The sequence below is a fragment of the Camelus ferus genome, chromosome 4 (assembly GCF_009834535.1).
Source record: "Camelus ferus isolate YT-003-E chromosome 4, BCGSAC_Cfer_1.0, whole genome shotgun sequence".
In the NCBI taxonomy this organism is placed as follows: domain Eukaryota; kingdom Metazoa; phylum Chordata; class Mammalia; order Artiodactyla; family Camelidae; genus Camelus; species Camelus ferus.
The window spans coordinates 29,444,446-29,457,633 of NC_045699.1; the positions used below are offsets into that span (position 1 = coordinate 29,444,446).

At 37.1% G+C, this 13,188-nt stretch overlaps 1 protein-coding gene across 8 annotated transcripts in view; it reads left to right on the forward strand.

Moving 5' to 3' along the window:
- The window catches only part of PLGRKT (plasminogen receptor with a C-terminal lysine), a 53,534-nt gene that overhangs the window by 36,942 nt on the left and 3,404 nt on the right, over positions 1-13,188 (forward strand). For all 8 annotated transcript variants that reach the window (XM_032477720.1, XM_032477724.1, XM_032477719.1 and 5 more), the window contains 2 exons: positions 12,070-12,200; positions 12,781-12,890. In XM_032477720.1, coding sequence (XP_032333611.1) covers positions 12,070-12,200; positions 12,781-12,890 — 241 coding nt within the window. The remainder of the gene's footprint in view (positions 1-12,069; positions 12,201-12,780; positions 12,891-13,188) is intronic.

The window sequence follows — 13,188 nt, forward strand, 5'->3', positions numbered from 1 at the left end:
TACCTGTGGCTGTTCAGTTTGAATATTTATTTAGCATTGTATTTGAAAAACAGAGAGTCACTACAGGGATTAAACAGCAGCAAATCTAAGATTTATTGCTTATGACTGACTGGGTCAGGCTCACCTTTCTGCAGAACTCTTAGATCCATATAAATCAGAATAGGACAGCATGCAAAAATAACGTTTTTTTTTTTCCATCTCAGGAATTAATGATTATTTGCTTATACTATGGGATGATTATTTTTAAATCACATGTTAACATGAATATAGGAAGCTTTTTTTTTTACCAAGAAATGGATAACTAAATAATGAATTCTTTCTACAAGCTACTTTGGTTTTGTATTGAAATCAGGTTTAAGTAAGAAATTTCTAATTTAAAGACTTGTTTAAAATTAACTAGAATTGGAAATGACTTGCCCCATGAATTCTTCCTATTAACAATTATTATGTCATTAGATTAACCTTCCAATGTTAACTGGATTCTGATTTTAGCTGCTGTGTAAATTAATTTTCTTCTAAATATAAAAGAATCTCCAGACTAACAGCCATCCAATCTGAGCTCCCAAAATACTTTGCAAAACTGGTGTTAGCTGACAAGTGAGCAGAGACATTTAAAGGAAGATAGATCAGCTCAACCCATCCTCTTAACTAATAATTTGCTGTGGTGTAGATTGGACCTCTTTAGAGCAAATAAGCTCTAATACCCAGGGAGGGTGATATTAGTACTAAAGTTATGAAAGCTTGAAGGAAAAATAGAAACATTTCTGGAGAAAAAACAATATCCTGCCCATCTCTTGATACCACAAGGAAAATTTTGGTGGTGTGTTTTAGTATGAGAATAGGAAAAGTATGGAATATAAAGCTTAAAATAATAATTTATGAAAAAGAATACATACAATGCTGAAGTCTTTTCTTCCTTCCTTGATAAATATAAAATATATTATTATAAAAATATTTATAAAGTCTTTGCATCTGAATAGTTACCTCTTACAAGTGGCCCAGATGATTTTGAAAAATTATTGAGAGTAGAACATGAAAGACCTTGTTAAGACACAGGAGTAACTGTGTGGTCAGACAGCTATATCACCACAAATCATCCTCATTTTTGTTAATGATTTAAAATAAACAGATGCTGTTATTTACTGATTCAACTGATGCTGAAAGGCTTCCCTGTCCCATTTCTATTTTTTAAAACACCTTTATTGAGGTATAGTTTACATACTATAAAATCCACCCATTGTAAGGTACAATTCAATGATTCTTAGTTCATTTATAGAGTTGTGCAACCATCACCATAATCCACCTAAGGACATTTCCATTATCCACAAAAGTTCCCTTGTGCTCATTTATAATAAATCTTTGATCTGAATCCCACATCCAGGAAATCACTAATCTACTGTCTCTATAGATTTGCTTTTTCTGGACATTTCACATAAATGGAATCCATACACTATGTAGTCTTTTATGCCTGGCTTCTTTCACTTAGCATAATATTTTTGAGGTTCATCCATGTTGTGGCATATATTTTTCCTCCAAGAAAATTTTAGAATCAGCTTGTCAAGCCAAAACAAAACAAAACAAAACAAAAAAACCAATTCCTTTCAACCAGGTGGAAAGGGTTTTGCTCAACAAAGCCTTTAATCCCTCTTACTTGTTTCTTGCTTTGGATTCCTCTATTTTCTGAAGCATTTTAGAAGAATTATTTTATACTACTTAAAAATGTAATAAAACCACATCAAAGCACAGAAGTACTTTTTAACTGGATAAAAACCTCCTTAGTTTTCAGGATTCCATGAAGATACTACTGACATGTAGGATCAGAAGCACATACAACTCACTGAGAAGATAGAAGTGAAACTAATTAAAGAATGTCCTACATGGTAACAGTTGTATTCCGTGGGGTTTCGTTTTGTCTTTTTATTTTGTTTACTTCTCTTTTGCTTTGGTTTGTATTCTGAAAATAAGTATTTGATAAATTTTTATTACAAGAGTCACAAACAGTATTACTGAGGCAAAAGAAACACTCAATATGTCCTAGAGCTGCAGACACTGGCAAGTTACCTAATCATTCTTATCACCATTTTTTCATCCCGAAAAGTAGCCTGTTAGAAATACCTGCCAAACAGCTCAATAACCATTAGCTTTTAAGAATACTATATTCACTTCTGTGAAAACTTTGTCTTTTCCTCCCAAAACATATTTTTACCTTCCTAGGCATCAAGATTTATAGAAATGTATTTCTGATTGACACTATGTAGAAATGCTGCTGCTTTCCCCATACAGATATGCTCTCCGCCAACAACCACAGGCATGCTACAAAAGATGCTCTTTACACATAATTCCTTTTTAGTCGCATAAAAAAAAATAGACCCATCAGGAAGCTATTGTTATTATTCCCATTTTAGATAAGAAAACGAGAGCTTTTTAGATATGTTGTGACTTAAGGTCACAAGACAAGGAAGAGACAGATGGAGCCACATCTGGAAAACTGCAGGAAGCCAGGCTGACCAAAGCTGGGAAGGGCCAGAGCAGAAACTGAAGTTGTCCCAGGGCACGGATCTGGTCCAGGGCTCAGAAAGCTGAGCAGAGCATTTACACATAATGTGGTAGGAAATAAAAGCACTAGAAGTTTTTGAGCAGGTGCATGACAGGAGCAGAATTTATATTTTTAAATAATCTTGCAATCTTGTATCTATTTTCTAGGGAAATAATAGCATCTAACTTTTACTGAATCTGTATTAAAGCTTTGCTCTAAGACCTTTACATACATTTGCTAATTTAATCCTTACAACAACCCTTTAAGAGAGGCATTGTCATTTGCCCCATTTTATAGATGAGAAAATTGGCACACAGGAAGATGTAAGAACTTGACAAAAGCCACACAGCTTGCAAGTGGTGGAGCCAGACTTCCATTGCAGGCCATGGTATTATCCTCTGGGTCGCAGTGCTTTTGTTACTGGATACATACTACAGGATAGATAGATAAAGCTAGCATGTGCCCCATGCGGTCTGAGGTAATAAGAATTTGGATTTCAGGGGAGGCAGCAAGAATGGAGAAAAGGGGAGATTTTATAGAAAAAGTTGGTGGAATTTCTGGACTAAATGGATGCTTGGGGAATTAAGAAGAGTGAGTTGAAGATGAAACCAAAATTTTCTTTCTTCAGGGAGTCTCTGAGGAATACAAAGAGCTGACAGGGAAGTTGGTCTGGAAGACATAAATGATCGCAGTGTAGGGAGTGTTAAATTCAGGGCAGTGCCAGGAATGTGAGTCAGTCAGCTGCAGTTGGCAGCACTGCTCTGTGTGTGGATGGGACTCTGGATAGAGATGTGGACATCTTCAGTAAAAAACTTCAGGAAAACAGGTGAACTACCCAAGAAAGAAAAGGTACAGAAAGTGAAGGAAAAAGGCTCTAAGTCTAGGTAACCGCTGGGGACAGGAGACAAGAGGAAAAAGCAAGACAAAGGGGCTAACGCATTCCAGTGCTTGCAGTGCATCAGTCCCTTTCAAATATGCCATCTTATTTAGGAGGGCAGCCCTGTAAGGTAACTATGTTGCTATTAGAGATAGAGAAATTGAAGTCAAGACATTTAGGGGGCTTGCCCACAATCACACAGCAAGTAAGTGACAGAACTAGAATTTGAACCCAATCCATGTGACTCTAAAGTCGATCTCTTTCTATGAGCAAAAAGGTGTGGAACAGTGAACTTGCCTGGCCTGGGTGAGGATTGGTGGCTGTGGTCTAGGGGAAGACTGGCAGGACAAGAAGTCCAGGAGATAAATTAAAATAGGATTTTTAAAGGCCATGAAATATCTAGGAGTCAAAGAACCAGTAAAAGTTTTTAAGTGGGAAAGGAACATGAGATTCCTTTTGAGATAGGAATAGAAATGTAAATAAATATAAAGAGAGCAGTATAAAAGAATGGATTGGAGGGAGAAGAAACTAGCATAGAGATACAGACTGGTGGTAACGTAGTGCTTCTATTGATAGGTAAGGATGCTCTGAGCTGGAGCAGGAACAGCAGGAAGAAGACTAGATTCAAGAGGTGTGCAGAGACATTTTGGTAAGACTTTTCTGTCCATCTCCCAGTAGAGATGTCCAGAAGGCAGTTGGAAATATGATCTACCACTGAAAAGAGTTCCAGGATGGAGATTTAGAATTCTTAAGTCATCAGCAAGAGGTGGTAGTTAGGGCCTGGAAAGTGATTATATTGCCAGGAGCTGAGAAGACCAAGATGAGATGGCTGAGAAAAAAACTGTGGATCAAAGCAAGCAAACAAATATAGGATTTGAAGGACTTTTCTGGAAAAGGTTCCAGTGCTCATGTGTTCTTAGGAGTTGCCTTTCCCCTTTGTATCCCATTTGTGGAAATGGAGTAGGTCTTGACCTTTCAGAACTTCCTTACTTCCTGTTCTGCCCTCATCTTGAGCACAGACACTAGTTTCCTTATAGAGCCACAAGCTGGCCTTGTTCTCTCCCAGGGCCCTTGGTCTGGAGCTCCAAACCCACGCTTGTGCAACAGTGTAGAGGAGGCCACATTTCAAGAAATGTTTAGAAATCAAATCTGCAGGCCATGGCCATTATTTGGACATAGTAGTTGCTCCCAGCTCTCTGAGAAATCACATATGGCAATGAGGAGAGGTCACAGGGGCCTTGGGAGGCTCACATTCAGAGAGTAGTGATCACTGAAATCCCTACAGGGATAAGGGCATGAAATGCTGGTGAGAAATTAGAAACAGCATGTAAGGAGGCTCTTTCAAGGACAATTTGACAAATTCAGGTCAGTCTGTATTCCAGGTAAGTTTAGAGCTCTTTATGCAGTGTCTTTCTAAAATTCTTGAATTAATTATAATAGAAAGCCAAAGGCTTTTCCAATAATAATCACATATCCTGTCCACTTTACCCCTATTTTTCACATTAACTTGATTATTGCCAGTGTACTTATAGCTGACTGCAAGGTTGGACTCTGGAGGAGGCCACAGGAAAATCACTCGAATTTTGATCCATAGTTTCCTCAACTGTAAACTGAACCAACGCCTTCTCTGCTCAACTTCCATTCCATTTCAAGGCCTTCATAGTACTCCTGTCCATACAACTAAGGCTGGAAAGCCAAAGGCAAATTTCTCAGACTCCCATGCAGTTGGGGTTCACATATGACCCTGATCCTCTCAAGTAGACAGGCCTGAAGGAAACTTGGGAGGTGGACATGGGCAGTGTAAAGCTTCTATAAGACATTGGATCTTCTTGTAATCACTGTAATGGAGATGACTGGTATCTGGGGAACATGGAGGTGGCATTTCAATATTTGGTCCTGAGCATCTGTGACAGGAGGCAATAGAAGTGGGGTTTCCCCAGAAGAGTCCCATGTTTTGGCTAAGCATTTCTCTTGGCTGTGTTGTTCCTAATAGTGCAGAATGCAAACTAACTTTCATGGCTCCCTCAGAAATTCTTCGACCATCAAATATCTTGCAATAATTCCTATTCTATTTAAACTACCAGTTGGAATGGATTCCGTTGTCTTCAACTCATAGACCAGCCTCATAAAATTTTGTAAGAAAGTCTATGTAACTGAAGTACAGGGCTTAGCACCTTGTGAGCCACGTTATTATTTTATTACTATTAGTGTATCAGCTGCCATAATAAAGTAGAAGCAAGCATCTTGCAATTTCTTAAGGATTTTCTGATTTTATTTTTGAAGCACATTTTGGTGTCAAGATTCTTTGTTGTAAGTGTTGTAGAATAGAGGGTTTAGCTTTACGCATGATTAAGAATGACATCGTGGAATATTAATAGTCAAACTAAGAAATATGTCCTCTTAAAAATGAGGAAATCCAGGATAAAAGAAAATACCCTTATTGTTTTTCATTTAAGTCCTAGAATTGTCTTCAACTTCAGTTAATAGTATTTATAATATATCAGACATGATTAGGAGCTATGTCTTTAAAGAATTTTAAATTGACCTTTTATTTTATCCCAGTGTCTGCTCATCTTGTCAGCATCTTCTGATCTTCTTGGGTAAAGTCCATATATTTTGGAATCCATAAAATAATACAAAGGGTTTTTGCAAAACTGAAATTCTTACATTTTACTTAGGTTGACCTTATTATTTACAAACATCTGAGAGTAAGGATAGATTTAGTTGTGTTGTAATCTTTAATGGAAGGTATGTAAGAAGATGTTGTACCCAAGGCTTTTAGGCTTTCTGAATAATACTTTTATTTTGATTATACTCAATTATTTTCATAAGTCATTGATAAAAAAAATAGTCTTTTAAAAAATGCTTCAATTTATTACTCATTTCCCCTTCCAGATTCTTCCCAAACTACTTCCTGGATATTGAGCATTCAAAATATGCACAGAGCAAGTTTAAGTTAAATATCATTTGTAACACCTTTCATTATGGTTGCTTTATTTTAATGGTTTTGTTTACTTGAAATTCTGATTTTGCTTTTACTTTAAAAGGTACCAATAACCCCTATGTTAATTTAAAAAAGGCATAGACAAACATAAAATATTCTCATTTCTGATAAAAACAAAACCTCTTTTGTGACAAGACATGTGGAATAACTTTTTTGCATCGTTCAATTAAGCAAATAACTTTTCTATTACATGTGAATATATTTTGCATTAATTAAAAAGGCAATTGGAAACTAAGAACAGAAGTAAACGAGATTTTTTTCTCAAGGTTGGCCTAATTATTTCTCAAAAATATGAAAAGCTCCAATTAATAAAAAACTTAAAACTGCAGTGAAGATAATTTATAGGACAATGTCATTGACTTCTTTATGCTGTGAAAATGTTTTACGTGTCTCCACATGAAATTTAATCATATGAATATTGTATTGTGGGGAAACTTGTATTGAATGCTCTGTGATCTTTCGTTGCCCCTTCTGAAACTCAAAAGATTGACAAATTACTCAGATCAGTAATTTTGTAACTATCCTTAATATTTTTAAACAAAAAATTTGAAGAATTAAAATACATAAGAGCAGATGTAACAGTTTTATGAAGGTGGTCAGAATGGTTTCTCCTACTATGAATAATAATTAATTTTTAATAAGGCTGCTCCCTTTTATTACATTCTCTATACAATAATTGTGGTTCTGTAATTGTTAAACCAGCATATGCTATGCCTATAAAATCATGACACTCTGAAGTATAACCAGGAATATTTTCATTTCAAATTGTCATATAAAGGGAAAACAATATCAAAAGTAACAGAGATAGAAAAATTCTTATTATAAAAAGGTCTCCAATTCTTTTAAAATAGGATACAGAAATTTATATTTATGGTTTTCATTAAAGACTGTTATACAAACTTACTATATATGTTATGTTTTATTTTTGTTACTAGTGTCAATATTTGAGGAAGAAGGGTGAAAAATGAATGTACATTTAGTTAAATAATGCCTATTATTGTTAAATTAATAATTGCATTAATATAATTATCCCTTTAAGGCTAAGGAAAAACTTTGGTGATAAAATTTTTTAATTAATTTCAAATATATAATGTATTTGGATCTGGACCTTTGACTTTAAACACAATTTTATAAAAATGGGGTAATTAATAGTTTTAATTGTTAACTAACATTACAGCTCAATGATGTCTTTCCTCAAAATTTCTTGCTTATGGAGAGGATCTGTGTATATTTTGTTTTTTAAACTCTAGGCTTAGAGTTTCTTGGAGATACACAATCTTGATTTTCACAATTTACCTGTGATATATGGAGATGACTGCCTCTATTCTTATCAGTAGGCAGTAGGGACCTATAATATAAGATTTCTTCATAACCATTTTTAAAACTAAACAAATTTTTTAAAGTTTTAGATTTAGAGAAAAGTAGTACAGAGTTCCTAAGCACCTAACTTAGTATACTCTACAATTAACATCTTACATTACCATGGTACATTTGTCACAACTAAGAAACTAACGTTGGTACATCCAAACTTCATTAGATTTCCTCTAATGTCCTTTTTCTGTCCAAGAATCCCATCCAGATGCCACATGACATTTAGTCTTCTTGTCTCATTAGCCTCCTCTGGCCTGTGACAGTTTTTCAGGCTTTCCTTGTTTTTGATGACCTTGACAGCTTTGAGGAGTACTGGTCAGGTATTTTGTAAAACAGCCCTCAGTTTCAGTCTGTCTCGTGGTTACATCGAGGTTATGGGTTTGGGAGTGGAAGACCACAGAAATGAAGTGCCCTTCTCACCAAATTACATCAAGGATACATGCTATCAGCGTGTCTTATCAGCAATGATGTTAACCTTGCTCACTTAGACAGTGTTTGCCAGGTTTCTCCACTGTAAAGTTACTTTCCCCTTCCTCCTCCTGCATTTTCATACTGTACTCCTTCTTAGAAGCAACTAACTAAGTGAAACCCACCATCAAAGGGGTGGGAATTAAGCTCTATCTCCTCGAAGTGAGGCTGGGAAATATTTATAGAGATGATTTGGAATTCTTCTGTACAGGATATTTTTCTCTTCCATTCATAATAGTATGGACTCATAGATATTCATTTTATACTTTGCACTGTAATCCAATATTATGTTATATGTTTTTGTACTCAAATTGTTCCAACTTTGTCCATTGGGTACTCCTTTAGGTTGGCTCCTATGTCTCGTTGACATAGTCCATATATATAGTTTTGAGCATTTCCTTGCTGTCCAGCACTACAAGATGCTCTAGGCTCATTTTGTGTATTTTCTGTCCCAGTCTTGGTCAGCCATTTCTCCAAGCAGCCCTGCTTCCTCTTATTGGAGAGTAGTCTTAGAAACCAAACTGTGGATGCTGGGTGTGCTCATTGCTACAAGGGTGTTGTCGCCACTCTGTCCACTAGTGGACAGAGCAAGGAAATATGTGTACTTACACTAACCCACGTATCATGCATACCTATAATTTTTACTTTATTCATCTGTATCTACATTAAGCTACACATGAATTCATACTGATATCACTGACTAATCCAATAGTACATGGTTCATTCTAGTCATTTCCCTGTGTTTCGTGTGTGTGTGTGTGTGTGTGTAATTTTCCTCTATTATAGTTAGAAACCCTGCTCCCACCCATCTCCCATCAATTTGTTCATCTCCAGTATCATATAAAGCAATTTCAGAATTGTTAACATGTATTCTGAGAGAAATACCTTCAACATCTAGAGTATAGTGTTTATGTACAGTTCCTTTTGTCTTTAGCGTCACAATTTCCAGTCAAAACACCATTTTTCAAAGTTAGGTCAATTCCTTATCTTTCACCCACTTTAGTGATGTTATAGCATACATTTATAATACAATTAGGCTGTCATCACAGTCCACATTCCATCCTCTGGATCCTCTGACCTTCTGGCTGGTTTGTAAAGTTTGTATACACTAAGGTTCACTCTTTGTGGTATACAGTTTTATGGGTTTTCACAAATCCAGAGTGTCATGTATCCACCATGACAGCACCATCAGATTAGTTCCACCAATCTTAAAAAGACCCCTGTCCACAATATTTTGAGAGAGCCCAGAGGATCAGTTTTCAGATTGATATTTCAGCTTGATCTTTGGTGACAAAAACCATTGCTCCTGAGTTCTTTCATCTCCGGCACTGGTTCTGTATCCTGGCTGCACATCGTAATTACTTGGAAAACTTTAAAAAGTACTGATGATGGTCCTACCTTCAGATCCTGGTTTAATTAGGCTGGGGTGTGGACATGGGCATTGAGACTTCGAAAAGCTCCTAGATGCTCACAACATGCAGCCAAGGTTTCAATCTTGGCCTCATATGTGCCTTGATTCAATCTAGCTGTCTTTTAATAATGACATAAATGATTTATTGCTGCATCTATTTAACTTGGGGGATATTATGAACTATCATGTAAACATTCTGAATAAGTTATGTGGCAAGGGAGAATTTCACATGCTCAATAATCATGTATGCAAAAACACTATTTTTTTTTTGCTCTCTAACTCAAATGAACTTCAGTTTCCATTGATGAGGGCAAATTTAATTTTGACAAATCAAAGTGACTCAATTTCCTCTAGTTTAAAGCTGATTTCTTAGTAGATAAAGGCTTGAATTCAGCTTGGTTCCGTCCCCTTCTCTGTCCAGTTTTTCCTAGAACCAATACAGATTTGGGTCCAGGTGATTTCAGGTGGCACTGGCATTGGGGAAGCCACATCTGATTGGAGGGGGCTTTTCTGCAGTTGTTTATTTTATCACCCTGAGCTGTGCCAGGTGATTTGCTCTGCAGGTATCTGACCATCGTCTAGGTCATCACCTTTGCACTCAGGGGAGCTGCTGCTCCCTTGAGATCCAGCCACATTTCCTGCCCAGGCCTTGGCTTATAGTCTTTACCCAAGTGTCTGTTATGGCATCCCTGGGTCCTAGGCTTTGGAGACTCCCTAGTAAGCCACTTGCTTTCAATTATCAGCTACTTTCTGTGCCCCTCCCCAGGTTGACACGAGAACCTCGCAGACTACCTCCACACCCCTCAGCAGCTGAGGGGTACTGAGATGGCTTCTCTTAGTCCTTCTATAGGCCTAGATCTGCCCTGCAGCCATTTCTTCTCTATTTTAGATGCCCCTTCCCAGAATTCTCGACAGGAGGCAGGACTGCAAGTGCTCTCTGTCTGGGGATTCTCAAACTCAAAGTCCATCACATCCTCTGGAGCTTCAACCTCCAAGGGGCCAAGAGACCTTTCTCCTCTTCCAGTCCCTTCCCACAGTAGAGAAAAGGCAGGCAGGCAAAACTGAGTTCCATTATTAGTCAGCCCTCCCCACCTGTGCTTTATATGCTTGCTACCTTCTAGGTTTTGCTAATGATACACAGTGCCCAGATTTGAGAATTTAAAAAGAAAACAACTTTTCTCTCTCAAGAATGTAACTCTTTCAAAATAGTGAGTGTGGGCTTTGAGACTGTTGCTTCTCCTACGCATTTTCTGAAAATCCATTCAGAAATTTACTCTCGAATTATTAGAGCAGGTAGGTAGATAGATATGAGCAGAGAAAGGGGGACACAGGCCAAATGGCAGGAAACCATACATCTTGTGAGCAATGAGGTCTCTGGGCAGATCAACCCCTCGATTGATAAGAAACCATACATTTTGGGTTGACAAGTGTCCTGGAGACAAAGAAAAGCCGGACAAGACAGGAATCTCCACCATCAGAACGTAACCCTTCATCATCATACCCTCATCTGAATGTAACCTTTTGCTCATTATGCCCTCATCCAACTTCCTGATCAAGACTAAATAAGGACATTAAAAAAAAAAAAATCCTTCCTACCCTCAGGAAGGTGGAGCTGGGATGAAGATCAGGAAAGACAACCCCAAGACCCTCCCCACCAATGAATATTCTGCCCATTCATTTTTACACCCACATAACCAGCTTGCCAAAGAAATTCGGGGCAGCTATCCACCTGGGTTTTCCCGCTCTCCCCTTGAGAGCATACCATCTATCACTTAATAAATCCTTGCTTTGCTTTCTTGACCTCCAGGTCTTGTTTCTGAATTCTTTCTGAGATGAGACAAGAACCTGCTTCCCGATTACACTATGATCTGGACTGTATTTGCTTTCTATTCTAAGGCAGTGAAAGGCAGTGACTAAACCGGTGAAGGACTTGAGGCAACAAGAAAAATATGGCAAAGCAAAATGTCTATTGATGTCTCGAAATACCATCATAGCACAATGTGATATGGACCTGATATTTCAAATGAGCTTCAGTTTGGAGTTGGATGGATTTGGAAAGCAAAATAATTTTAATGCAAATGGTAATGAAGGCTAATAAAATGTATTTGTATTTAAAGGCACATAGATCTTTTCTCACATGTCATATGGTAAGCTGAACATATATTTTAGGCTTGAATAAAGGCTCCAGACTAGATGCATTCAAGACCTCAGGATGCAGAAGAAGAATATCACATCTATTCTGTATATATTCCAGAAGGACTTCAGTGAAGAGTCCCTTGAGGGTGAAAAGAAAAAAAAAGATTCAAAGCCACTGAAGAATGAAAATCTACTGGAAAAGACGGTTACTAACTGTACTGGGATTCAAAAGATGAGTAATTACACTGTCCTTTGTTTTGTCTCAGCTGGAAAGGCAGCTAATGATGCAGAATGAAATGAGAGAAAGACAGATGGCGATGCAGATTGCTTGGTCACGGGAATTCCTCAAATATTTTGGAACATTTTTTGGCATTGCAGCAATCTCTTTAACAGCTGGGTATGTTTGCTGTTTACTTTAAAACTTTCTTAAATCATTTACTTGTTTTTGTCTTTGCCATTATCTTATTATTAAGTTGGCCAAGATAGGACTTTGATCCAAAGAACATATGTATGTAAACAAAGTAACCCTTAAAGCTTAGTCCTTGGCAGTAACTCTGTAGAACCAGGGTAGTAATAGTTAATTCTGCCTTCAGTTTCTTAGATTTCTTCTGTCCTTTCCTCCATTCTATAAGTTAGAGAGAGGACTTATTTAACACCACGATAGAAAGAGATTTCTACAGATTGACCTCCACAACCCCTAAAGGGCAGAGATCAACATTTAACCACTTTTAAAATGAGTAATCTGAGACTCAACATCAAACAAAGATGAACAAAGCATAGACGCTATCTGAGAACTGCACAATCTGCTGAGGGGTTATGAGTTAGGAAATCCTATTTCCATACAAGACTTAAATGGATTAAGTAAATTCTGAAATGGAGGATATTCTTCCAAAGGCAGGTAAACTTTTTTTCATCAAGTGTAGAGATTGTATTTACATGGTATTCCTTGATATTCATTCTTTTTGTTCTTGAATCAGAGCAATAAAAAGGAAGAAGCCAGCCTTCATCGTCCCTATTGTTCCATTAGGCTTTGTCCTTATCTACCAGTTTGACTTGGGCTATGGAACCCTTCTACAAAGAATGAAAGGTAAGTCTTTGGTAAACCAGAGTCTCTATTTCTGATTCATTTTCTGATTCAAGGATCCACTCCTTATGACCCCTTGACTTATGAAGATTCTGACAAGACTCTCCCTGAGCTTCCAATGACCAATATGTCTACTTCCTCTCACACAGTGGTGTGCTGGAGGCAGCTCATACCAGTTCACAAGAACCAACTGTCAAATTTTCAGGAATTTTGTAAGCATATTGTTAAATATAGTCATTATCAAAAATAAAATCATATAAATTTAAAATTAAATTAATTTTAAAAATACTATTACATTATA